This window comes from Prionailurus viverrinus, chromosome B4 (genome assembly GCF_022837055.1).
Source record: "Prionailurus viverrinus isolate Anna chromosome B4, UM_Priviv_1.0, whole genome shotgun sequence".
Taxonomy (NCBI): domain Eukaryota; kingdom Metazoa; phylum Chordata; class Mammalia; order Carnivora; family Felidae; genus Prionailurus; species Prionailurus viverrinus.
Window position 1 is genome coordinate 132831831 of NC_062567.1, and position 26837 is coordinate 132858667.

At 59.0% G+C, this 26837-nt stretch overlaps 1 protein-coding gene across 5 annotated transcripts in view; it reads right to left on the reverse strand.

Annotated features, from left to right (window-relative positions):
* Nucleotides 1–773: 773 nt before the first annotated feature.
* Nucleotides 774–26837, reverse strand: part of NFAM1 (NFAT activating protein with ITAM motif 1) — a 32508-nt gene continuing 6444 nt past the window's right edge. For 4 of the 5 annotated variants that reach the window (XM_047868076.1, XM_047868075.1, XM_047868074.1 and 1 more), the window contains 5 exons: nt 18710–19039; nt 17398–17510; nt 10966–11049; nt 2987–3074; nt 774–1294 (listed from right to left, as the gene is read on the reverse strand). In XM_047868076.1, the coding sequence (XP_047724032.1) occupies nt 1269–1294; nt 2987–3074; nt 10966–11049; nt 17398–17510; nt 18710–19004 (606 nt within the window). In that variant the 5' untranslated portion in view covers nt 19005–19039 and the 3' untranslated portion in view covers nt 774–1268. Of the gene's footprint in view, nt 1295–2986; nt 3075–10965; nt 11050–17397; nt 17511–18709; nt 19040–21692; nt 21904–26837 lie in introns of those variants that run through there. The other variant, XM_047868077.1, reaches the window with a different exon arrangement.

Consider the following 26837-nt stretch of genomic DNA (forward strand, 5'->3'; position numbering starts at 1 on the left):
GCGTGGGGATGGGAGGGAGGATTTTACAAATGAGATCGTGGAGAGCAGCAGGGGTGGAGGAGAGCAGGGGAGGGAAGGAGCAGAGCCCAACAGCCCGGGTGATCCCCACCCTTAGCTCCCTCCTGCCTGTGTAATGGGTTCCAGCAGGGCTGCCGAGCACTTGGAGCCCCAGAAACGGCTCTGTGCAAGCACCGAGGGCCACTGTCTGCACGGGGCCTGAACTGCGGCCACATCGAGGGGGCCCTCCTGCAGCCCAGAGGAGCCCCAGGCACCAAACCACTCGGCTAGGCTAGAGCGTGTGAGGAGGTGCCCCGAAGCACTGGGGCAGGTGCACAAGGCAGACAGAGGGAGGAGGTGGGTGGGGTCCGCGTAGATCAGACGGTGAGGGCTCTGGGGGAAGGAGAAGTCGCTCAGGCCCTGAGGGTGGAGGAGGGCTGCAGGTGTTGGCAGAGCGTGTAGAGGGCCAGGCCGATGGGAGACGGCTTTGGGGTCCCCGTTGGGGGATGGAGAGCTTCGGGAGGTTCAGCCCGTTTGGCCAGCATCTGCCCCAAACGTGCCGATCTGCTTGCTTCCTCAGCTGCCCTGCTCCAGGCCCCCAGCCTGATGACCGGCACTCAGCCACCTCCTTGGCCTCTGGCTCTGTCCCAGAGCCCAGCCCCGCCTCTGCACAGCTCCTTCGGGCCCACACCCCATTCCTCCTGCACCAGCCCCCTCCTCTACTTTGCGCGGCCGCCTCCTTGTGCCTTTGACCTAGCCGGGCAGGGGCACGGAGGTGGGGTATTTGTGTAGTCGTTCCTTTATTCATCCCCGCGGATGCTCGCACTCACGGCACCGACAAGGGTCCTTTGCTGGGAACCTCCGCGAGGAGCTCACGGTTGGCCTCGCCGGCTCAGGCCGTGGTGCAGGCTGGCGCCCAGAGAGCCCATGAAAGGGTGCGGAGGGCTTGGGGAGGGGCTGTGTCGAGGAGAGCCTGTGAGGACTGAGGAAGGGCTCCCGGGCAGAAGGGACAGTCTGGGCAAAGGCCAGATGTGAAACGCAGTGACCGATGGGTCTGGCTGGGACACAGAAGGAGGGGGTAGGGGGCAGGCCAAGGCCGGAAGTGCCTTGAATGTGGGGGCGAGGTGCTGGGATGCCCCTGGGGCCTCACTCCTGGGATAGGACAGGTCCTGTGGAAGGCGGAGCTGCTGTGGGGCATCTGATCCAGGGCGAGACCGAAGGGACCGTGGAGCTCATCCTAGAGATTTTCATAGACCGGGTTAAATTCGCTGTCATTCGTAAATCTGTGCATTTTCTCCTGGGGAAAAAAAGGAAGGAGGGAAGGAAGGAAGGAAGGAAGGAAGGAAGGAAGGGGAAAGAAAGAGAAAGAGAAAGAGAAAGAGAAAGAGAAAGAGAAAGAGAAAGAGAAAAAGAGAAAGGAAGGAAGAAGAAAAGGAAGGAAGGAAGGAAGGGTAGGACACAAGGAGAGAAGAAGTGGAGAAAGGAAGAGAAAGAATAGGTAGGAAGAGAACAAAGTTGTACTAATGCAGTTTTAGTCAGAGGCGCAGCTCTGACTGGGAGGCCTGTCCTTGTCCCCAAGGCCACCTCACCAGTCTCTTCCTCCACTCCACCCACCCTTGCTCTCTGCCCTCCAGCCCTTCCGCCTCCCCACATGCTCTTCCCTCTGCCTTGGGTGTTCCCCCACCCCACCAACTCCCCGACCACCACCTACTCCCCCTGCAGGGTTTGGTTCAGCACCCCCGAAAACCCCCTCCCCTGGCCGTAGTCTGATGCCTCCCCCCAGCACACCCCTCACAGGGGGCTGCAAATGCCTCTGTTTGTCAGTGAGTGTTCCTGCAGACCCGAGGCTCCCGAAGGGGCCAGCCGTCCTGGCGACACCTCAGAGCCTGGCACAGGGCGGGCACTGCCTAGGATGGCCCAGACATCCTTGGGGGTCTCGGCCCTGCTTCCAGTCAGGGCCTAGTTCGGGGCTGAGTAGAGCACGGGCTTGGAGAAGAGGAGTCAACAATGCCAGCCTGGGCCTCCTGGGCTGGGGGGAGGTCAAGTTCCAGCTCCCTCACTTCTGACGGCTCTTCCAAGATGCCCGTGGGCCCACCCACTACCCCAGGGCTCCTGTACTGGCTCGATGAGCCCCCTGCACCTTATGATGCCCAAAGCTCGGGTGTAGACATTACTTAACCTGGAACTCATTTGAATTCAGGGCAGTTGGTTTTGTAGGAAAGGGTCACTCATCCAGTTTACAGATGAGCAAACAGGTTTCAGAGAAACCATGACCGGTGGCGCCTGGGTTGCTCAGTCGGTTGAGCGTCTGACTTCGGCTCAGGTCATGATGTCCCCGTTCGTGGGTTCAAGCCCCGCGTCGGGCTCTGTGCTGACAGCTCAGAGCCTGGAGCCTGCTTCGGTTTCTGTCTCTCTATCTCTCTCTGCCCCTCCCCCGCTTGTGCTCTGTCTCTCTCAAAAATAAACATTAAAAAAAAAAGAGAGAGAGGGAGAGAAAGCATAATGATCAAGTGATATGCCTTGGCCTCCATCATGATGAACACGGACCCCTGACCGGGCCAGCTCAGGCTGGCACCAGCCCCGACACCAGCTTCCAACTTTAGCCAGTGTCAGCCTGGGGACAGCTGGAAACCTAATAACCCCTGCCCGATCGACCAGTGTAGACATTGCTCACACCGCAAAACCCTACGGGGCCCCAGTACCACGTTTGACCCTCATGGCAAGTCTGTGACTCAGCTTACAGAGGAGGGGACTCGGGCTCAGAGGTAAGCCCCTCCGCCAGGGCTGCGCAGCTGCCTGGGGACAGAGCAGGGGTTCAAACCCACTAGTCCTCTTTACCACTAGGCCGCCTGCCTAGGGGAGAGGGCTCTGATTCGACTGTAAGAGGTTCACTCCTGTGGTCCTATTTACCCCCATTTCACAGATGAGGAGAGAAGGTCCCATGGAGTAAAAAGGGGAGCCTGGCACGCTGCCCCACCCCCCTGCATACCTGGGAGACAAGGCCGTGGGTTGGGGGGCAGCCTGCTGGGCACGGTCTGGATGCAGGAGTAGATTTCAGTGTCTCTGCCCTGTAGAGACTGTGGGAAAGGGCAAGGGTCAGAGGAAGGTGACCTGGGGGGCAGGGACTGGGTCCCAGCAGCCAGGCCTCCCCGTTATGATCACCTCTGCCTGCGGGCACCCAGGAAACAGGGCCCTTTGGGCCACAGCCTGTGAGGGGACAGTTACCTCGCCCAGCTACGTCATGCACGGCCATACCACTGTACCTTTGCACCTGCCCTCCTCTCTCTCGCGGAACCGCTTTGCCCTTTCCCACTTATTCACGGAGACTCTCCTCTCTGTGCCCCCTGTTATCTGCCTCATACCATCTCAAGGTCTTCTGCTCAGCCTGGGTGGGCCCTCTACAGGCTTCTGCCAGGGGCCCAGATCCACTCCCACAGTCCTTGCCGGTCCTTAGGCCCTCCAGAGCCTGGTTGCCAGCAGTCCCGGCCATGACACCCATGGCCGTGGTTCCAATAGGATGCCCTCCCGGCACCTGTCCTCACTCCCTGGGTCCAAAGCCACTGCACCCATGAGGGTCCTGGCCACCCATCCACCCCTATAGGATTCCTTTGACACCCCCCCCCCCCCCCGCGGCCCCTGCTCACAGATGACTTAGGCACCTGCCGGGTCATACACCTCTCCCATTAAGCTGTACCTGGTGCGTGTCTGGGTCACTGAACCTACAGCTTGCTGGGCATACTTGGAGACTGGCACCACAGGAGCTATGATGAGGGGGCTCCTTGCTCACCAGGGCGTGTGCCTTGAGGCCACAGTTACTCTTGGCCTAGCTATGAACAGCCTGGCCAGAGGTGTCAGGACGGTAGAAAGAGCTAGGCCTTGAAATCAGACAAGAGTAAGCATCGCTCTCAGCTCTGACCATGTGCCAGCCCTGGACAGCCCCTGGAACTCTCTGTGTCTGAGTTTCCTCACCTGTGAGATGGGAATAATCATATTTTACCTTGCAGGCTCAAAGCACGATTAAATGAGATATTGTATGTTTGGCACAGGGTTTGGCAAATAGTAGGTGCTGAACACCTACTGAATGACTATGAGTTGAACAATTGTCCGGGGAGGCTTGGTGCCTCCCTCCCCTCTCTGCGGTCAGAGCCTGGACCCTCCTCCAGACTCTGCGGGGCACCCGGGTCCCATGCGAGGAGCAAACGTTGTTCTTCGGGGTTGGCACATCAGAGCCACCAGAGCCTCGGCGAGAGGCAGGAACCTTCCCTTCCCGCGCGCGTACATGTCATATGGAAGCCGGCTGGTTGCCAAGGAGGTGGTTTCCCTGGCAACAGGCAAGCAGGGGTTGCCGAGGCAGGCTGGAGAGACAGGTGGTGCTCTGAGGCAAGGGAGGGGGGAGGTGGGGAGGAGAGGAGGGAGGGAGGCGCTGAGAGGTAGCAGTGCATGAAAACCCGAGTAATAAACCATTGGCGCTCCGGAGACCCTCACTTCAAGGGCATCACACACAGAGATAGCTAGGCAGCCCTGGGGATCAGTTCAAGGGGCCCTGAGTCAGGGGTCTTGAGGAGAGGGGCTTCTGACCCTCCTCCGGGGAGGGAAGGGGGCCAGACTGCCCCAAGGAGAAGCCCCATCTCCAGTGGAAGGCGACCTCTAGGGCCCCTGCTCAGGCCTCTCTGGTCTTCAGGCCTGCCTGGCACACAGAATAGGCATCTGCTACTCAGCAGCCCTGTGCCCCCAGCCTCTGTCCGCCAGACCTGGATCTCCTCCGAGCTGGCAGGCTTTCCAAGCTGGACATTTCCGGTCACAGAGTAAAGGGGAAAAAGGGCCTCCCTGCTGACATCTCAGCAGGGGAGCCGGTCTGGGGTCCCACACGTGGCTCCCTTCTCCCTCACGTCCAGCCCACGCGGGCTGCCTGTCACACATGAGCCCAGAGAGGCTCAAAGATGTCTCGGGTCACACAGCCCCCTTGGGTGGCAGAGCCAGGATTGAAACTCAGGCCTCCTGCCCCAGCTCCACGCACTCCCCCTGGGCCAGCCAGCGGCTGGGGGACTTCTGAGACACAGAAGAACACCCTGTCACGGGACCCCACCGGCCTCTGACCCTGCTGAGGGCAGGAGAGGCAGGGGGGCTGAGGGCAGGGCAGGCTGCAGGGGTCGCTGCCAGTTAGCAGCTGCTGAGTGAAGCCTTTGACAAGCCCTGACCTGCTGGGCTGCATTTGCATTCAGGGTGTGACCCGCTTCGCTGGGCTGTGAAATGCCTGGCGGGCCTGGGGGCTCCGCACCTCCTGGCCTTCCTTTGTGGTGATGGGAACTGCCTCCCTCGGGGTGTGCCTGCTGGGAGAGGACTGCCCTGGCCTCTCAAAGGGCTGCACTGGGCTGGGCTGGGCTGCGCTGGGCTGGGCTAGAGCAGGGCTGGGCTGAGCTAGGCTGGCCTGAGCTGGGGCGGCACGGGAACGTACTGTGCTCAGGCCGTGCTGGCCTGTGCTGCGCTGGGCCAGGGCTGTTTGTCTGGGACCCGGGCCCCCCAAGTCCTTTGCTTCCTGCTGCTCTGTGGGCCACAGTGCTGACCCAAATGGCTGTCAGTGCTGAAGTGTGGAGTCAGTGGCAAAGCCTTCCTCCAGGTCCGCTGAAGCCAAAGCTGAAGTCAGCTGCCCCGGGGCCAGGACCTAGAACGAGGGTTCTAGACATTGGTCCCCCTGTAAGACCTACCCCTCCCTGTGACCAGGAAAACGCAGGAGCTGCACTCTCGCGGGCACCTGCACTTAGGGACTTGCACAACGCACTCTGGGGGCAGCTGGGGGCAATTTGGGGGTGTTGTGCCAAAAGGGGCAGTGCTCCTCGGAGAAGAAGTACCTCTGCTGTAGGTCAAGGTCCTGGCATGTCTGAAATGAATGGCCCACTGAGGGGACAGGAGTCCCGGGAGGCAGGGCTGGAAGAGCCCTCCAACGAAGGCTGCCAGGCTGACGAGCTGGCAGTGGGGAGTCCCTGGAGGCTTCTGAGTGGGAAGCGACCACATCGATGGTGTGTTAGTGAGGTCCCCCCGCTGCAGTGGGCAGGAAGGAGGGCAGCAGGCCAGGCTGAGGATGTAGCAGAGCTGAGGGTGGTGTTCCGCAGAGCAGATGCCCCACATGTGCCCCGGGGTGCCCAGCACCGAGCCCCGTGGAAACCCAGGCATCTGGAGGGTAAGAACAGCCCTCCGCTTGTCCATATGGCACTTGACTGCTAGGCACCCACTGTGTGAGACAAACCACGGTCACAAAAGTAAGAGGTGGCCATAAGGACCACAGAGGGACACGGAGAAGGAGGATAGGGAGGTTGGGGTCGTGGAGGGGGTGGGGAGCTTGTATTCTGAAAGGGAGGTCGGGAAAGACCTCATGGCCAACGTGCCATCTGAGCAGGGTGCCGGGGAGGGAGGGAGCAGCCCCCATGGACAGCTGCAGAAAGGACACTCCGGAACAGAGGGCACGGCCGACAGCAAGGCCCCGTGGTGAGGGAATGCCTGGTGTTTGGGAACAGCAAGGAAGCCAGTGTGACTGGAGAGAGGGGGAGACCATGAGGGCAGAGCTCGTGGAGGCTCTGTCGGGGGCTCTGACGTCAACTCTGAGTGAGGCAGGAACCTTGGGAGGTCGGTGGCAGTTGTGAGAACGTGCTCCCCAGACCTCCAGGCCCAGGGACCAGTACTGACCAGGGTCCCCAGCTGCGGGGCTCTGGAAGCCATCATCATGGGTACACGGAAGCCACGGAGGCCCTGGGGGCTCCTCCCAGCCGGTGGCCAAGCACAGTGGGGGTGCCCGCACAGCCTCCTACCCTGGCAAAGGACCTCCTCTCGCATGCGTGCGCACCCCCACCGGCCTTGCCGAGCCTTCCCTAGACCGTGCGGCCTCGGGACTTCCTCTCTGCCGTCCTTCCCACTTTCCTCACTCAGGACCAGCTCTGCATTGGTCTGATGGCTCGCCCGGCCTTCCCCATTTTCTCTCACAGGTGGTTTCCTTACTAAGACCATTTCAGGTTCGCCCCAGCTCTGTGGCTGCTTCTCTGACTCCCCAAGGGCCCCGAGCAGAGCGAACGTGATCTGTGCTCGAGCAAGATCCCTCTGGCTGCTGCCCAAGGACAAGGATAACAATAGGCCAGCTGATCAGAAGCCAACTGCAAGGCAGCAGACAAGAAACGGTGGTGGCTCCCACCAGCGTTAGCACCGGGAGGGGGGCGGGGATTCCGGACATGCTATGAAACGCGACGCGCTGACAGATCAGATACGAGCCGTGACAGAAACAAGGGAAGGACGACTTCCAGGGCTCAGCCTGGACAACTGGAAGGCTGGAGCAGTCCGTCCCTACAACGAGGACCAGGAGTCGAGGCACCTCAGTGGGTAAAGACTTGGAGGCTGGTCTGAGAGAGAAGCCGGTGACTCAGATGGAGGGACTCTGGTGTTCAAAGGGGGTGTCTGGGCTGGACGTAGAAACGTGAGAGTTGTCAGAATATAGATGGTGTCAGACCTCAAGGCTGAGTGAGATCACCCAGGGGTTGAAGGTGGGGAAGAAGATCAAAGAGAAAGGGTCCCAGGACTGGACTCTGATGTTGAGAAGTCAGGGTTCCACGAGGAACCAGTGAAAGAAGCTAAGGAGGCCCCGGCAGTGAGTCTGAGGAGGGGGCATCACGAGGGTGTAGAATGTTCTGGAAGCAAGTAAAGAAAGCGTGTCAAGGAGGGAAGAGAGTTTGGTAGTGTCAGATGCTGCTGATTCATTAAGGAAGATGAGGACCAGGATTTAATCCAATGACATTTGGATGAAACAAAGTGGAGGCTGATGGTGACCTTGAGGAGGAAGATTTTGATGAATACCTGGGCAGGAAGCCCTCCTGAGGGGGGTCGGAAAAGGAGAGAGAGGAACTGAAGACAGAGAGTTTTGACATTTCTGTTATGAGTCGTGGAGAAAGGGCAGGGTCACTGGAGAGGGACGTGCGCTCGATGTAAGAAATCCAGGATGGAAGAAACCATAGCACGTTTGCAAGCTGTAAATGCAATATTCTACTGTTAAACCCTACTTTACAGATTAGGGAACCAAGACTCAGAAAGTTTAACAGAACCTACGAGCAAAAGAAGTAGGCTTCGAACCCCAGTCTGCCTGACCCACTCCAAATCCATGCCCCTGAATAGATTACTGTTAAAAAAACAAATTGGAGTGGTACAGCTTTTTTTTTTTTCCTCATGCCACAATATGTCATGAGTATTTTCCCACATGAATAAAAAGGAAGACTTGACATAATTAAAAGGAGAAATATACAAATATACAAAGAGATGGACAGATTTAACTCACTTCTCTTAACATCTGATAGACCAAAACCAAAAACTGATAAGGAAATGGAATATTTTATACAGCACGATCAACAGACTTGACCCAATTAACACACGTAGAACACCTAGTCAGCCGCGCACAATGCAAGTTCTTTGCAAGTGCACACAATACAGGCTGAGCCATAAAGTAAGTTTCGAGAGACTTCAAAGGATTAAAATCATACAGACTATATTCCCTGATCACAGTGGAATTGGCGAGAAATAAAAAATGGAACAATGACTAGAAAGTAATTAAACATTTGAAAATGAAGCAAAATACTTTTAAACAACCCATGGGGTAAGGAAGAAATCCCAACAGAAAATTTAAACTGAAAGATAATAAAAATATGACATATCAAAATTTGTGGGATACAGCTAAAGCCATAATTAAAGGGAAGTTCATAGCTTTTAGTGCATAGATGAGAAACGAAGAAAGATTGGGACACCTGGGTGGCCCAGTCGGTTGAGTGTCCGACTTCCACTCATGTCATGATCTCACGGTTCGTGAGTTCGAGCCCTGCATCACAGAGCCTGCTTTGGATCCTCTGTCCCCACCCCCCCCCCCACCACCTCTCTGCCCCTCCCCTGCTCACTCTCTCTCTCTCTCTCTCTCTCTTTCAAAAATAAACGTTAAAAAAAACAGAATTAACGAATTCAACAAGGTCACTCTATATAAAGTCAATATGCAAAAGCCAATCATATTTCTACATACTTACGATAGACAATTAGGAAATAAAATTGAAATGGGGCTAACACCTGTATGTGAAATCCCTAACGTGAGACTCAATGACATAACAGGTGTAGAATCCCACCACAGTGCCTGGCACGTAGTAGGCACTCAACAAACGCTCCTGAAGTCATCACCCCTGTCGTTAATGTCATGCCTACCTGCCCAGCCGGTAGGGACCAGCCTCAAGGGCTCCCAAAGTCTGTGGCCTCCCTTCACCTCTCCTTTCTTGTCCCGAAATCTCTTGAAACCACCCCTTAGCCCCGCGGGGCCGTTGGGCTTCTTCCACACACCCTGGAGAAGTCTGCCTGAGCCTCTGAGTAATCTAAACACGGGCAGGAAAAAGATGTTCCGTGCAGAAGTGAGTCTCTTCCATTAAAACCACACTGGTAGAAGCATATTTATTCATGTGGAAAGATGTTCATGAGATATTGCAACACGAACAAAAATAGCTGTACTACTCCAATAAAAAAAAAAAGTACGTGTGAGTGTGTATATGGGTCTCTTTGTATGTATTTATAGAAAAAAGACTGGAAGGTATAGAAGTCGATGTTACTAGTATTTATCCTGGAAGAAAATAGGCTTAGGATGATGGTTATTTTCTTCATAGACATACGTACATATATAAGAGAGAGAGAGAGAGAGAGAGAGAGAGACAGAAAGATCGTGTGTGTGTGTGTGTGTGTGTGTGTGTGTGTGTGTGTGGAGAGAGAGAGAAATGTTTTTATTCAAAAGCTGACACCAGAATCCCTCACAGGGAAAATACCCTGAGTCGTCGAGAGAGCAGAGGGGACATGGGGAAGTCTGAGACCACGTGGGAAAGTGGCTGGTGGAAATTCCCCGGAGTGGAGGGCTGGCCGTGTTCTGTTCCATTTGGAGCCTTTGGTGCTGGAGGGACATTGCCTTTGCCCCATCCCCATCTGTCCCCTCAGGACATAGGACATCTGTCCCCATCCTCAGGAAGTAGGGCCATACTCTGAATGCCCTCTGTGTGGCCCCGAGTCTCCTGCGTGTCCGGGTGGTGGGAACAGACCAGCGACAGCAGGTCCCCGGCAGAAACGTGCAGGGGCAGCCCTCGAACACCCCCCTGGGGAGCCCGCAGGTCCCCGGCAGGGCTTGGTACCTCCAGGTGTGGAGCCGAGATCCTGACCTGGCAGCTGTCGGTCTCATGGTGCCGAGAGCCCAGCTGACACTGGGTGGCATTTATTCACTTCCTCTACAGTGAGCATACGCTGCTTGTGGAACTAAACTAGACGTAGCTGAAAAGTCACCTTCCCGGCCGCTGGGCAGAGAGGGGCTGCGTGGGGACCGTGGGGACCGGTGGGCGGGCTCATTCACACCCCGCGGGAGCGCCAGGCTGAGCCTCCCCCAGGTAGATACGAAGACAGGTACAGCGACAGGAAATGCTTATGACACGACATCCCAGCTCATCCCAGCTCGTGTCTCTGCTTGATTTTAAGGAGAAGAAGCAATGCCTGCGTGTGGGGGAAGGGAGGTGTGAAAAACTGAAAAGCGTTGATGTGTTAAGGGCTCGCGATGGCGCCTGACCTTTCCCTCTTTCTGCTGTTTGCTGTGATGCTGTTCGTGCAATAAAAACAGGAAAGAGCTGCTGAGCCGGTCAACGTCACTCATTCCTCCCCACCTCGTGCCCCGGCTGGCCCTTGTCCCAGAAGCGGAGGGGCGTGCCAGGGAGCGGGGCCCGGTGCCACCTCACAGCTCCCTGCCCGCCAGGGGCCAGGGGCCACACGCTTGCTCATCTTCACAGAAATCCCGCCAGGGTAGAATTCTTGTCCCCAGTTTGCGGGCTGGGAACTGGAGGCTCAGAGGTCATGCAGCCGGTACATGGCTGAGCCGGCCCCGGCCCCTGTGCCAGGCCTGAGAGAGGCAGAGGGAGCCCAGGCCCCAAGACTCACTGTGTAGATGGATTCGGCCACAGGCTGTTCCTGGCCGTGGGCGGTGCCAGGGTCCAGGTGCTTCAGGGGAGCCCGCATCTGTCCCTGCGAGGAAAGGAGTCGGGCGTCAGGGCGGGGGATGGGCAGCTCCCACCGCGCAGACCCCCCCCCCCCACCGGGGGAAAAAATAGCAGATTGTCACCAGGCGGCTCAGAAATTGATCACTCAGCACCTCCTCCCACCCACCTTCCCCGAGGAAACGGGGCAAATGCCTCCAAGACCCACGTCGAGCCACCCATCTGCCTGCGCTTACGGAGCGGTCAAGACCCCCACGGGGTCAGCCAGTGCCCGGCTCAGGGGAGACAGCAGTGCAGGACACGGTGACAGGGCCCCTGGCTACGGAGCTGACTGCTGTGGGTGGTCCGGTGTCCAGTGCCACTCTGCCCCTCAGTGGCCCTGTGGCCTCATTCATGCCACTTCCCCCCTCCGGGCCTCACTTTCTCCAGCAAGAGCCCTCCTGTGCGAGATTGTTGCAGAGAGGCGGGGAGGTGACCAGGGCATGAGTACTTGGCACTCAGTCCTCGGCCAACCAACACACGCCCGTCAGCCACCTCCTGTTGGCCGGGTGGTCCAAAGAGGTGGACGCCGTCCCCGCGTTCCTGGAACCGAGGACCCCGTGGGGAGACGGACGATGAACTCCCAGTTTTGCCAAAGCAGGGTTCATGCGCTGACCGACAGGACAGAGAGCCTCCGGCGCACTCTGAGGGGGGGACACGCCCCTCACCTGGCAGAAAGGGGGTTTTAACCCTGAATGCTGAGGAACTACGTCAGGCAAGAGAGGGAGGGGAGGCAGGCAGAGGGAACGGCATGTGCCAAGGCCCTGAGGTCTCCAGGAACTTCAAGAGAGTCAACGTGGCCAGAGAGAGGCGAACCTGCCGCAACGAGCAGGGCTGAGCTAACAGTGTGGTCTCAGTGGAAAACATCTGAGCGCTTCCAGCGGGAGAACGGCCCTCCTCCTGGCAGGCACCACACCGCCACCAATGGAGCCACGGCGGCCTCGTCTCGGGGCAGGGGCTGATTAAAAATCCTGGCCGCCTGCCCGTCCCCAGCCCGTTTACTCGGATTAGCTCTCCAGAGCTCCTCAACTGTCAGGCAGGAGCCGGCGCCACCCCGGTCGCAGCCTAATCATTGCCCAGGAGAGGAAGGCTCACCGGATGCCAGGTGGGGCCCTCTCTGCGCGCATCCCCCGCCCTACCTCATGTGCTTCTCAACACACCGGCAAGACAGGTTTTCACGTCACCTCCGTTCCCCACGTGAGGACGGGGAGGCTCAGAAAGGGCAGGCGACCCGCCTGAGCGACCCCCCCGGAGCCGGAAGGGGCAGAGGTAGGATTTGAACCCAGGTCCGTGTGATTCACCAAGATGGCCGACCTGAGAGTATCAGTTTTCGCCTCTCTGTTTTGTCCGAACGTGCGGGTCTCGTAGGCGGTTAGATAGGCATTGGCACCCGCGTGGCACTTCACAGCTTACAACACAGCCCTGCGACTTGCCCTCGTTTGATTCTCTTTACTGCCTGCGGAAGTAGACCCTACAGAGGGGGAAACTGAGGCATGTCTAGCTAGTCACTGACCGCCTTTGCACGGAACCTAGACGTCCTGTTCCAAATCTAGTGTCCTTCCCCTGCACCATCTGTCACAGAGGCCATGGCTCACCTCAAGACAGCCGGGGCCTGGTGCCTCTCCCCTCGCTGACCCTGCCAAGGCTGGTGGGTGTGAGCTCATGGGCAGGGGCTCTTCTGGGCCCTGGGGGTGGGGGGGAGGGGCAAGACCCAAACCTGTCCTCGTGGTGCTTCTCCTGAGACCCGTGGGGCCACCAGGCAGGTAAGTACCATTGTGGGGGTGTGGGAGGGAGCCCCGAGACTGCCAGGGGGCCGGGGCAGACTTCGGAGGGCTTGCCGTGTCTCCCGAGGATGGGAGAAGAGTCTGAGAAAGTGTCACAGGCCACGGGGACAACGCACGGAATAGCATGAGGGCAGGAATATCGGGTGTCGGGGACACGCTCGAGGACGGACTGTCCGAAGGAAAATAGCTGATGGAAGTGAAAGGTGAAGGCAGCACATGAGCAGGAGGCTGGCGAGGGCGTTGCCACACGAGGCGGGGTCCACAAGCCACCAGATTTGGTGACATTTGCATTTTCTAAGGCTTCTCCACTCCCGCCGGTTTGGGTGGGCTGCAAGTGGCAAGGGGCGGTAAGGGGAAGAGGCAAGAGATCTCCAGGAGTGGGGGGGGGAGAGTCCTGGGGTGTGGTGCAGAGGGGGTGCCCCCCTCGAAAAATCAGATGAGCGCATTTTGTTTCGGGGCTGGGGATGCTCCGCCCTTTGGAGCCAGCCTTGCCCTACCCAGGTGCCTTGTTCCCTGCCATCAACACGTGCCCTTCCAGTTGGGCTTTTCAAATGAATACACCAATCCGCGTGGCCGCCAGCAGCTCGGGAAACCTGGAGAGCCCCAGCTTCCCCCTCTGTGAAATGGGAACAATCCCGTCGCCTTGCCTACCTCACAGCCTGGCCATCTTCGACTCACCTTCCAGGTCTCAGAGCTCACTTACTAAGCCGCTCCTCCCACGAGCACTGAGCATGTGTCAGGCTCCCCCTGGCAAGGGGGAGACGAAGTCCCTGCCCTCTAGGGCTTAAGTTATGGTGGCGGAAACAGTGGCAAACACAAAGCACAGGTGCGGGTAGCAGGGCCGAGGGGACAGGAGTGGAAGCAGGGAGACCGGTGAGGGGTGCCGGCAGCCCCAGGCTGAGGGGCGGGGCAGGGGAGAAGGGGCTGGATCGCAGACAGATTGTGGGCAGGGCTTGCTGTGGGGGAGGGGGAGGAGCCCTTCACAGCTCTAAGGCTTTGGGCTGAGCATCTGGGGATATGGTGCCATTTGCAGAGACAGGGCAGATCTGGATGCTAAAGAGTGATGTCAGGGGCAGGGGGGTGCGGACGCCTGTGGGCCTCACACAGCAGGCCTGGTCTGGAGCCCGGGGAGGAGTCTGGGCAGCGTCAAGGGTGAGGAACATCACTTCAGGAGCAAAGCCATCACCAGGGAGTGTAGACCGAGCAGGGAGAGCACGGAAGAAGGGGCCTGAGATGTGCAATGTTTAGATATGTGTGACCAGCCCAGGGCTGCCCGGGGGTCCTGGAACCCGGGGAAGAAGCCTGTGGCGGAGGAGGGAGACCTGCTGTGTCACATGCCCTCAAGGGCTGAGGACCGATCAGCCTGCTCCCGGAAGCCAACCTTCATCCCCAAGCCGGGTGGGAGCCCTCCAGCCTGCTCTCGTGGCAGGAAATCATCGGCCTTTTCTGGGCCAGTGGCTCCCGGCTTCGATTCATTTCTCCACAGCTGCCTGTGCTCCTGGGGTCCTCTGTGCCTCCCCCTCCCTTCTCCTCTTGCCTCTTGGCCCCCATGGCCGACTGCCTGGCCTGGTCACGGGCTGGGAGGGCCCCCTGCGTGCTCGGTTCCTGCACTCGGTTCAAACCATGCTGGCCTGCGAGGGGACGGGCCACTGGCGGCCATCCAACTCTGGAGCGGCATCCACGGGGTCTGCACCCCAAATTTGGATCCAGTTCCGGGGAGCTCTGGGGACACAACACGAAGGCAGCAGTAACTTGTGGCCTTCCGAGTTCTCTCTCCTTCAAGGCCAGGTCTTGCACCAGCCCTTCCTTCCATACGTGCGCGGAGGGAAGACAGGACGTGTCTAAGCACTTCGTTCCCCTGGGGCTCAGGCACCCAGCTGGTGCCTCGCAGGCGCTGTCTTTTCCACCCTGGCCAGGTGAGGGGGAAAATCTCTCCTTCTCCCGATTTCTGGAGGAGGAAACCAAGGCTCAGAGAGGGCTATGGCTCGAAGCGAGGGCAGGGACTGCATCTGTCTTGCTTTCCACTGTGTCTGGCACTCAGCCCAGTGCCTGGCATATACTAGATATTCGAGAGCTATTCCTGGAAGGAGGCAGGGAAGGTAGGAGTCATTGAAGCCAGGCAGCAGGGTGAGGGGCCGGGATTGGAAGTCAAACTGGGATCGGCTGAGTTTGACCCCACCTCCCAAGACTTCCCTGAGCACCTACTCTGTGCCTGGTGCCTCCTTGGCCTCGCAGGACCCTAGACCCACTCATCACAATCCTGTTTTGCAGAACAGCGGCTGAAGCGGAGGCTCAGGGTCAAGGTCTCGCCCTGACCCGGCTCTGCCCTCCACCTGCTGTGCTTTGCGCCCACAGAAGCCGCTTGTGCGGTCACTCACATAAGCCTGGCGTGGGGGTCCGCAGATGGAGTGTGGGTCCCTCACCACCCCCGCCTGAAGCACGGTTTCTGGGTCCACACCCCAGTTCCAGTAGATGTTCGCTGAGGGGCAAGCCAATCAAGAGCCGCCCTGCCCGTTGCCGTCATGGGAAGAGCAGAAGTGGTGCAGGATGAGAGCCAAGCTGGACACACAGTAGGTGCTCAGCACGTGTTGGTTGAGGGAGGGAGAGTGGGCCCAGTGGCGGGTGGGTCCCTGTCCTAATCCTGGGATTCCCGGGAGGCCCAGAGAAGCGTTTCCTGCCATCTTCTGCCTTCACTGCTCAGCTGTCCCTGTGGCCAGGCCAGGGGCAGGGGGTGGGGGGTGGAGGGCAAGGGCCCACGGAGCCGGCATGGCCCTCTCGGACCTCATGGCAGAGTCCACACCTGGCCAGAGCAGAGCGGACCCCTTCTGCAGCTTGTCGGCAGGATGAGCCACATTAGGAACGGGTCATGCCAAGGCCACAGCCCCCATCTGTGGCGTCCCAAAGCAGATCACAGGACAGGAGAGGAACTGGAGGGGCAGCTGAGGTTGTCACCAGGCTCTGGCCCACAGCTGGCGGGAGAGGCAGCCTCTGGAAGTTAGTGGCAGATAAAGTGGCCGCGTCCACCTTTTTTGAGACCTTGGAGCCTTTTCTGGAAGAGCGGTTGTGTCTCCAGCCTTGAAACGAGGTGGGAAACTGAGGCCTGGGTTCAAGTCCCAGGCCTGCCATCTCTACCCCCACCTCCCTGCACTCAGGCCACACGACCCACGTGGGTCTCCCTGCAGCTCCTGCCTCAGAGCAGCCACGCCTGCTGTTCCCCTGTGGGACACACTCTTCCTGATGTCTGCCTGTCCCCCATCCTTCCGGGTGTGCTGTGGGGAGGTCCTCCCTGGCTATTGCTTAAAATAGCAAGCTCCCTCGCTCCACACTCACCACTCTCTTCGCTTTGCTATATTTTCCCCCAACACTGATCGCATCCGTTATGCTACTTATTTGTGTATTTGTTTATAGTCTGTCTCCCCTCAGCTGGAATACAAATTCGATGAAGGCAGGGATTTCCTGGGGATGAATTTTAGTCATTGCTGTAGCCCCGGGGCCTAAACAGGACCCGGAATTTAGTAGGTGCTCAATAAATAAGCGTTGAACGAATGAACACATGAATTCCCATCTCAGGGTTCAGTGGGGGGTGCTTCCCTGGGTGTAGATAGCGACGGGCACTTTGGGTGCAGCCGCTGAAACTTTCTTGACCCAAGCAGAGAGCCCTCGCCCCACACTCAGGGCCTTAGCTGACTGAGCTGTTCCCCAGGCTCGGCCCCCAAGGCGAGGAGCAGAGAAGCTCTTGGTCCCTAGAGAGGGGAGCAGTGGCCTGAGCTGCTCTGATTAAAGCCTTCAAGGAGCCAGGACAGAGGGTCCAAACCACAGCCCGGGGCCCTGATGGCCATCTTTGCACCCCAGAGCTGCACAGAACCTGGCACCCACTGGGTAACGCATTATTCTTTCACCCAGCATTTACCGAGCACCCACCACGTCTGGGCACGCGCGGAGCCACGGAAACAAGCTTGCCCTGGTGTCTGTCTTCATGGCACTTGCCGCCTGGCAGGGAGGGCGGGCAGGCGTAGAACGAGAAACCGCAGGGCTGGGTGACAAGGACCGCGACAAGACCCCTGTGGGGAGGCACCCCGAGCAGGAGTCGGCCAGGCATGGAGCTGGACCAAACCACCCAATCCACCTGCCCTCCAGCCCTGACGGCCACGTGCTTTCTGCACGACCAGGGGAAAGTCACCCCCCTCTCTGGGTCTCACTTCCCAGGGCTGCACGGTGGGGAGACACCTCCCTCACAGAGTGACGGTGGGACACAGATGAGAGCAAATGCTTCTTCCTTCCTTCTGGGGAGCTGGGGATCCAGAAAACCCAGGACAGGGGCTCCTGATCTGGGGAGCTAGAAATGTTGGCATGTGGGCTTGAGGCTTCCACCAGATACCCAGAAGGGCCCATGACCTGGAAAAGGCTGAAGAGCCCTGGTTTGGAGCAACGAGATCGAAAGGCAAGGCAGGGGTCCCTAGTGCAAGAGGCCAAGGCCCACTGGGACACCGCGCCCCTGAAGCCGCAGGGAACGGGATGGAGAAACAGCGCCACTGGGTGCGTGCGTCCCCTACCTTCTTCCAGAGGAGCAGAGCCGTGACCAAGATGCTCAGCAGGGTCAGGAGGCCCGTGAAGCAAAAGAGCAGAAGCTCCTGGGCGCCCTGTGGGGGCTCTCGGTACCCTGTGTCTAGGAGGAGGGCAGGGAAGCAGAGGGTTAGTTCCCCGAGAAAGGCTGGGGCACACCCCACCCGGCCAACCCCCAGGCCCCCAATTCCCATGTTCTCCTTTACCCAGGACTCCACTCACAACGCTCCCTGCCGAGGGACCCCCCCCCCCCACCAAGCCCCCACCTCTACCAAGGTCCTCGCGTTTGGCTAAGCCCCTCTCTGTGTTTGCCGCCTTGATTCTGGTTAAGGGCAAGGACCACGTCTTTGCTTCTCAAGTGCCCCTGTCTCGGGGTGAACTGGTGCCACCGACGGCCGCTTGTGGGACCCTAGGCGAGTCGTGCCATCTCCCAGGGCCTCCTGTTTGCCGCAGGTGAGACGGGGCTCACGCGGGCAGGTGCGGTGAAGGTGAGGGGCCGGGTTTGTCCTGGGCCTAGCCGGTGGCTGGCCTGCACCAGGGGTGGGTGAAGGGCACAGTCCATCCCTTTATCTTTCCCTCCCACCCTCCCTCCCTCCATCTGGCTGGCAGAAAACTGCAGAGTGCCAACTCCGTGCCAGGCGCATCAGTGTCTGTTATTTATCAAACACTTCCTATTACCAGACACCAGCCCTTGCACACGGCATCTCATTCTTCCCCGTAAGAGCCCTTGACGGGCAGGGTTTTGCCATGAAGGCCGGGCCCACAGCCGCACCTTGGCCAGCCCAGCTCCGTGGCGTTCCCAGCCCCCAGCCCCCGCTGGTGGGAGGCCCCGGGGCAGGTCAGAGAGTCATGGCTTTGCTGATAGGCTGTTCGTAACTGTCTATAGTCATCGCTCCTTTGAGGATGTGATGAAACTAGGAAGCTTTCCCAGAAATACGCACATGAGCCCAGCGCTCAGTCACGGGCTGCCACAGACACACACGTGCAGCAGCCCAACTTGTGCCCAGCCCCCCCCCCCTCGCCACGTTGTGCCGGAGGGACACCAAGACCCAGGGCCCAGTGGTTTCTCTCGGGTACCCGTGGGGTGGCCAGAGGCATAGCTCCATCCCAGGCCTCTGTCCTTCCCAAACCGAGGTGGGTGTCGGCACGCCTGTGCGGCCAGGGGCTCCCCGAGGACACCCTGTTCTGTTTTGCCAAAGCTGATAGATGAGGTGTTCCCCGCTTTAGGTCCGGGTCCCCAAACCCTGCAGTGTGAACCCTCTGGGCCCTTCGCCCTGGGGAGAGCCCGGGAGGGAGCCTCACCTCGGACCAGGATGAAGATTCCTTTGCTGATTCTTATCAAGTTTGGCCAGTGCACGGAGCAGTAGTAGGTACCGGTGGCCGACGCATTGGGCAGCTGGGGCGTGACCCAGCATTTCAGGCTGTGCGTCTGGTTCTCTCGGACCGGGTGGGCTGAGCAGTTGATCTGCTTCTCGGAGCTCCTCTGACTCTGAAGGTCCACGTGAAAGTACCAGGCTGTGAAGTCCTTCAGTTCGGGGCTGTGCGGGTAGGAGATTTTGCAGCCAAAGGAGATGGCCTCGTTGGCCAGAGAGACCATGATGGGGGCGCCGATGTGGGTCACCAACTGTCCTCCTGCAGGGGACGGAAAAGGAGAGAGCGGGAGCTTACCCTCCGGGCCGCTTCAGTCCCTTCTCCCTCCTGAAGGCCTCGGCCCACACTCCTACCTTGCAACGCAGCCACGGCGTGCGGTAAAGCCAAGTGCTTTGTACGTACAACCCTGCATCCCTCAGCACACCCAAGGCAAAGTGTGTAAGAGCTCCAGTTCACAGAGGGGAAGAGTCCGAGGGTCAGGGAGGTCACCCTGCTAGCTTTCAATCTCTCAGCGGGTAGGGAGTGGAGCTGTAGCCCTGCCCAAGGCAGGCAGACTCCAGACCCCACGTTCCTAACCGCATCCCTACTCAAAGGCCGGGAAGCCACGTTGGATAAGAGCACCGGTTGGAAAAGACCCAAAGCTGCCGAAGGACAAGGAGTAAAAGAGGAAGGAGGCAGGAGACAAAATCAAGAAACCCTTCCTGGCAGGAAGAACTTCCTGGCAGAAGACACACAGAGGGGAGCCATGGCTCTCCCCGGCCTGAAGGAGGAGGCACGCCAGGCATCAGGAGGGACAAACCTTGCCCTGAATCTGTCGCACCCAGCGGCGCTGTTTCCCCATCCCGTTCCCTGCGGCTTCAGGGGCGCGGTGTCCCAGTGGGCCTTGGCCTCTTGCACTAGGGACCCCTGCCTTGCCTTTCGATCTCGTTGCTCCAAACCAGGGCTCTTCAGCCTTTTCCAGGTCATGGGCCCTTCTGGTTATCCGGTGGAACCCTCAAGCCCACATGCCAACATTTCTAGCTCCCCAGATCAGGAGCCCCTGTCCTGGGTTTTCTGGATCCCCAGCTCCCCAGAAGGAAGGAAGGAAGGAAGAAGCATTTGCTCTCATCTGTGTCCCACCGTCACTCTGTGAGGGAGGTGTCATCTGTCGCACCCAGATTCTGTCGGGACATTCTTTGCCCTGCCTAGCAAGGTCACGCTGGAGTCCTTCCCCCCCTCCCACCACGGGCCACTTCCCGCTCTGCATCCACTCCTGAGGCCCCTGGGCCTGGGACTCCCACCTCTTCATCTGGCCTCCTCCCACCCAGTCCCCAGACTCAGCGCGGGATCCACCCTTTTAGCCACATTGTCCCGTTTGGCCCTCCAGGCAACGGCACCAGGCCAGTGCTTCCTCCTGGGGGCCGGGAGGTTGGAAGCCAACCAAAACCACCAGGAAAGTGGTCTCGCCAGGGCCATTGAGGAGGCCTCTCCGCCTTCCCCCCCCCCCCCGCCCCGCCCACCCCGGGGCCTCCGCGTCTCTTCTCTGTGTGTCTAAGAGGCCTGGGGAGGCCAGACACGCTGTCACTACTCCAGGGCCACCTTCCTGTTTGTCCAAGCAGGAAGACGTTCATCCAATTGTCTTCAAAATTATTTCCCCGTTTGAGGTATCCTTCTAGAAAATGATCTAACGTGCTAGTGTGATTAGGCCAATCTTTACAATTCGGGGGACATCCATAGAAAGAGATGGCCTTTGTTCTGCATTTTGCCAGGGTTCCTTATTTTGTGGTCAGAAGGTTAGGATCGCGACAGCGTGTGGCCCCGGGTCAGGTCTGCCTCGGACAGGAGAGCCCCAGACTTCAGAGAAACCACACTCTCCAGCAGCGAAGAAGGAGGCAAGTGTCTGTTGACCAGGAAGGACGGACAACCGGGGAACAGCGGGTAAAAATCGAGGAGGAGGGGGGCAGGCCTGTCACTGCCGAGAAGGAGCCTGGGTCCTGGCCGGATGGTGCAACCCACCGCCTTATTAGCAACCCCGGAGCCCGGACCACAGCAGCCCGGCTGCCACCTAGGCCGTGCCAGCCCCTGCCCCGGCTGGGCACAGCTAAACACCACGACAACCCTTTGAGGCCACCACCGCAGCCCCGTTTTGCAGACAAAGACCCCAGAGGGTCCTAGAGGCCCGGAGCCACGGAGTCCCTAAGTGGCCAAGCGGGATTTGAGCCCAGGCTTTGTCCGTGCCGAGGATGTGAAACCAGCCCCCGGACAAGGTGGGTAGTTGAGTCAGGGACACAGTCCTGTGTGGCCTGGCCTGGGGCTGGTTCACGGTGGCATCGACGCCACATGCAGATCCCTGGCCCAAGTCCCAGCTTCCCAGAGTTGGAGGCCAGGGGGCTGCGTGACAGAGAGCATGGGTGCCGAGAGGCTTGGAGAGGGCGCCCGCCTGCCCTTTGGGCACCTAGCCCTCACCCCAGACCCAGAGGGGCTTCAGTGGGACCCTCCCAAAGCTTGGAGTGTGTCCCCCACTGAACGAGGTGGGTTGGGGCAGAGCGAGCTCCCTGGGGACCCTCTTGCATTTCATGGGCCACCCAGAGGGTCACGCGGCCCAGGGAGGAGGACTTGAAGGCAGGACTTAAATTCCTGGGGCTGAGGAGGGAGGCAGAGCCGCAGGAGCACAGCCGGCGCACAAAAGTGCCCGAGGGGGCCCACTGCCAGCCCTGTGGGTACCCAGAGCACAGGGCCAGCTGTCACAGCACCCACCAGCAGGGCTCCTCTGCCCTCTCCCTGCCCCTTCCCTGTCCCCCGTCTCAACCCAGCTGACACGTGGGGAAGGACGCCGAGGGGGCTCCAGGGGGGAGAAGAGAAGGGGACCCTCACCCCTCACTCTCACACAGGCCCCTGCTTCAGCATGCACCGAGTTCAGCCTTTTGGCTGTTACCCTGGTTGGAGAGACGAAGAACCGGGGCTTCGAGTCTGCCTGCGAGTGACCGCTGGGCAGAGCGGCTGGAGCGGCCAGGCTGGCTTGGCTTCCCCCGCAACGTCTCCCTGCGATGAAAGGTCTACGGGGCCGCGGGAGCCCCGCCAAGTCGCTCTTTGGATAACCCTCCGGGAGGCTGGTGGGTTCTTGGTGCAGCCCAGGCCAGGGCTCAGCAGGGAGGAGGGAGAAGCCTGGCTTGTTTTCTGTAGGGAGATGGGTTTGTCCAAGTCACAGAGCTCCCTGCCTGGTAGGGAGAAGGGCCTGGGGACGACGCTCGCGTGGAGCCGGGGCAGAGGTGGGGCGGTGGTGAGGAGAGGACGGCCAGAGATGGGATTGGGAAATAGTCGGATAGCGTGATGCCTGAGAGGACCCCACTCCGAAAGGCCACCACCCCAGCCTGAGAGGACCCCGCTCCCTAGGGCCCCCAGCCCAGCCCAGCCCTGCCCCGGAGCTTGCTTACTTCCAAGGCATCTCCAAGATCTCCCCTCCCCTCCCCCACACCATCACAAGCACAGCCGGTTTGCTGGGCAGCGTAGGCTCTACAGCTAACCCCTCCGTCACCCCCCCCCCCCCGCCCCGCCACCAGCCCTTGGCAGGACAGGTGTCCTCAGGGATGGCACACCCTCCACCCCTCACTTCTCTGTAGCTCCCAGGACTGCTAGGAAGTCTGGGGCCTGGCCAGAAATGTGGGTGGGGGCGCCTGGGAAAAGCCCAGTTTCTTGAGGTATCAGGCCTGGGTTTGGATCCTGGCTTTGCCGCCCGAAGTCTGTGCCACCTCCGGCGGGTGGCTTTCTTTCTCCGAAGCTTGGTGTTGCCCCTGAGAATCGGGGAGAGCAGCAGAGGGTTGGCATGGGATTAAGTAGGGCCAGGAACATCAGAGGGGCCACCAGGCCGAGCTGCCTTTCTTCCCCGGGCACCAGAAAGAGGCGAGGAGGTCAGAGGAGTCCTCGCCGAGTCTGGAAGGCCAAATGCAGCCCGACCCTCTGCCTGTGTAAGCGACAGGCCCACAGCGGGGCAGCCTGCCAGCACGACAGCCTGTCTAGCTCCCTGGGCCCCGGCCTGGCCTGGACACAAGGGAGTGGGTGACAACCCGGGATGCAGACCCTGGGCCTCGTCCCCAGGCTCCCCCGCCAGGTGTGTCGTGTTCAAGTGCAGGGGCTCAGAGCCCGGAGAGCCCTCCCTCCGGCAGTGTCCCTCTGTCCTCCCCCCATCCTGAGGATCTGTTGCCCCTGTTGGGAAAGAGTCTGTCTGCTACCCGCTGTCACCAGATCCTTCCTTCTCTGGTTCTTCTTTTGAGTCTGTGGCCGCTTGAGCCGCGGGCTGGAGAGCCAGCTGAAGGCGTCTCACTGCCACGTTGGCCCCGCGACCCTGTGCTGAGTCCCTTGGGGGAGGGGCTCGCGGTCAAAGAACTTGACTCGATGCAGGAAGGGTACCCGCTCCATCGGCCCTCCCCACACCCCACACATCGCACGCCCCCGTTCACCCGACAGCTCCCCTCCCCTGGGCTCCTCTCCCCTGCAACCAGAGACCTGCCCTGCACTGCTCCCGAGGGAGCCACAAACCATCTTGCTCACGCTGCTGGGCTGCCCCACCAGGGGAGACCGAGGAAGGAGACTGAAACCAATTTACATGGTGAACACCAGCAGCTAAAAAGAAAATAGAACACGAAGCATTTTGTGCATAACAAGGGCACTTTCTGTGACCTCCTGGTTTCAGTTAAATTCACATAACTGGGTTCAGACGGGGTCATGCTATAACACGCGTCCCTTAGCTTTGGGCCACCTTTAAAAAATGAAAATTGCAAGTCCCTTGATTGGAGGATCCAAGCCGTGCCTCCAGGCCCTGCGCGGCCCAGCTCAGCTGCCCTCTGCTCACTAGCCCCCAAAAACCAGGCCTGCCAGGCTCTTGAGTCTTTGCCCACGCTAGTCTCACTGCTCAGAATGCCCTCCTGTCCCCTTCCTCTCCCAGGACTGTGCCATCACCCTCTCAATCTGCAGGACTTCCTTCCTTCCTGAGCCACTCCTGGGTGCCCGACTCCCCCTGCTTGGCACAGTTTCTCAGGCATTGCTGGTAAGCCCCGTGATGAGACACGACGTTAATGTCCCCGGGGGCACCCTCCCCTTTTGCAGATGAGAAAACTGAGGCTCTGAGAAAGGAAGAGGTTTGCCCAGCATCACAGCTGGTCAGGAGTGGGGATGTGATTTTAAGCTGGTCCTTAACCCCACACCCTTTTTTTTTCTTTTTTCTTTTTTCTTGTTAATATTTACCTATTTGGTGGGAGAGTGCAAGTGGGGGAGGGGCAGAGAGGGGAGGACAGAGGATCCGAAGTGGGTTCTGCGCTGACAGGCTGACAGGCTGACAGCAGTGAGCCCGATGTGGGGCTCGAACTCAACAAACCCACGAGATCACGACCTGAGCCGAAGTTGGACTCTCAACTGACTGAGCCACCCAGGTGTCCCTTAACCCCACACTCTTTTTTTTTTAATTTTTTTTTCCACGTTTTTTTAAATTTATTTTTGGGACAGAGAGAGACAGAGCATGAACGGGGGAGGGGCAGAGAGAGAGGGAGACACAGAATCGGAAACAGGCTCCAGGCTCTGAGCCATCAGCCCAGAGCCCGACGCGGGGCTCGAACTCACGGACCGCGAGATCGTGACCTGGCTGAAGTCGGACGCTTAACCGACTGCGCCACCCAGGCGCCCCTACTTTTTTTAAGTTTATTTATTTTTTTTGAGAGAGAGTGCGAGTGGGAGAGGTACAGAGAAGGCAGGGGGGCGGACAGAGGATCCGAAGGGGGGTCCACACTGACAGCAGTGAGCCCCGCTTTAGGGCTCGACCTCTTGAACTGTGAGATCATGACCCGAGCTGACGTCGGATGCTCAACCCACTGAGCCGCCCAGGTGCCCCAAGAGTTGCACCCCTTTAAAGGGAGCTAAAAATTCGGAGGCCATTTCCCTAGATTTGGGTCATCTAATAGGCAGACATGTCTGGCAGCCTATGGGATCTGGGGACGAAGGTACTCATCAGAAATGACCCTGCAGCTTACGGGGGACAGCGACTGCTGTCCAGCTCAAGGAGAGCTTACGGCTCCCAGAGCAGAAAGCAAGGGGCCCCAGGAGCCCTCCACAGACTGGTCCGGTGGCAGAGGCAGCCGGTGTCCCTCCTTCACTCCAGCAATGACATCCCTCCACCCCCAAAATCTGGTGCTCCCTCCTTCCCCACTCTTTCCATCTGCCCGGGCCTCGAGGCCCCTCTGACCCACCCACTCCTAGGCCAGGCCTTGGCCCCAGCTCCCCGCTCTGCCCGGAACTCAATCCCTTCCACAGCCCCCGAGCATCAGCGTCGTCAACCAGGGGTGTGAGAGCCCAGACGTGCCGATCAAAGGTATCCATCCCGACTCGGGTCGATTTTAAAGGAAAATACTTTGATTCCCCAGCTACAGAAGAAAGCCGTTCCCACGGTCTTTATTTTAGGCATGCAGTTTTGCCCTCCAATTTAATTCTGGCATCTCTCAGACCATGCCTTTTTTTTTTTTCAAGGCCCATCTGAAGGGCTCCCGGGAAGACACAGAAGTGGGGCTGCTGGTCTTATCACAGGGCTCCGGCCATTTGCCTGAGCACGCATCCCAGGATGCCGCAGAAAAACGGGTGAGTCCTTCAGGACACGGGCATCAAACACAACGGCGCGTGGCCAAGTGGCTGATTAGGGAGAAGCGTATAGCAGGCGTTGGAAGGCAACCTTTGAACAGAGAGCGTGTGTTATGAAGCTTTTAGTGCTGGTGCCCTCCAACACTGCCATCAGACTGGCTGTCACATCTTTCAACACCTCCGAATTACAAAGCTACATACGGATGTGGCTTGCCTCGGGGGCCATTTCCACAGCCCGCCTGCGTTCTGTTCTAAAGCCTCCAATCTTTGGACCCCGGGGTGCACCGCGGCCAGGAGGGGACACAGACCAAGTGCAGGATGTCAAATGTTTGGTCCCAGAAATGTAGAAGCTTCGTGGGTCTTAATTGGCATTTTTACGGCATCACCTCTCCTTCGGCTTTGTGAAGAGGCAAGTTGTTCAAACTTTGGAGCTCGTTTGGACTCCATTTCTCCCTTGGTACCCTCCTCTGCCAACAAAGAAGGGCATCAGGATGGAGTGGACCAAAGAGGAAGGGTGAGAGGGTAGACCCCGCCACAGCACCCACCGCAGTATGCTCTCTCCAAGTCCTGCCAGGGAGGACCGGGCCCTGCGCCTGGGCAGAGCTGACGGGTGAAGCTGGAGAGTGGGGATATAAAGAGACGTTTCAGAGCCTGCACAAACCCAGAGGAGGGGACCCAACCCAGCCGGAGGCGGCAGAGACTTCCTGGAGGCATGACCCTTGGATGGGGTCCATGGTTTTTCAAACTATGATTCTTTAGGCCCTCTTCCCCCCATTATAAAAGCGAGACATGCTCACTGTAGAAATTCTAGACACTGCAGCGAAAGATCAAGAACACTGAACCGGCCTGCGGTTCTGCCGCCATGACATCACGGCTGTGGACCTCGTGACGATTCGTCCACATCCCTTTACGAGCTGGGCTTTGAAGGAGGAATCGGAGGCAGCCGGGTGGGGGAGGGGGGCGGAGAGGGGGTTTTCAGCGCAAAAACCTCTCGGATGAAGCTTCGAGAAATCTGGAAACCAGACACACGTCCTGTTGGTAGTTGGGGGGCTCAACAAGGCGCAGTGGAGTCGTAAGGGTTGGGGGCTCAGGGAGGCGGGAGGTGGAAAGTGGCAAAAGTCATCCTGGAAACCCCGGGGGAGCCTCTGTGGGCTTCTGGATTGGGAATTGACGCAGTCACATTTTGTGTTAGAAAGACAACAAGAGAGGGGCGCCTGGGTGGCTCAGTCGGTTAAGCGGCCGACTTCGGCTCAGGTCATGATCTCGCGGTCTGTGAGTTCGAGCCCCGCGTCGGGCTCTGTGCTGACAGCTCAGAGCCTGGAGCCTGTTTCCGATTCTGTGTCTCCCTCTCTCTCTGCCCCTCCCCCGTTCATGCTCTGTCTCTCTCTGTCTCAAAAATAAATAAACGTTAAAAAAAAATTTTAAAGAAAAGAAAGACAAGAGAAATACTACAGAGTTC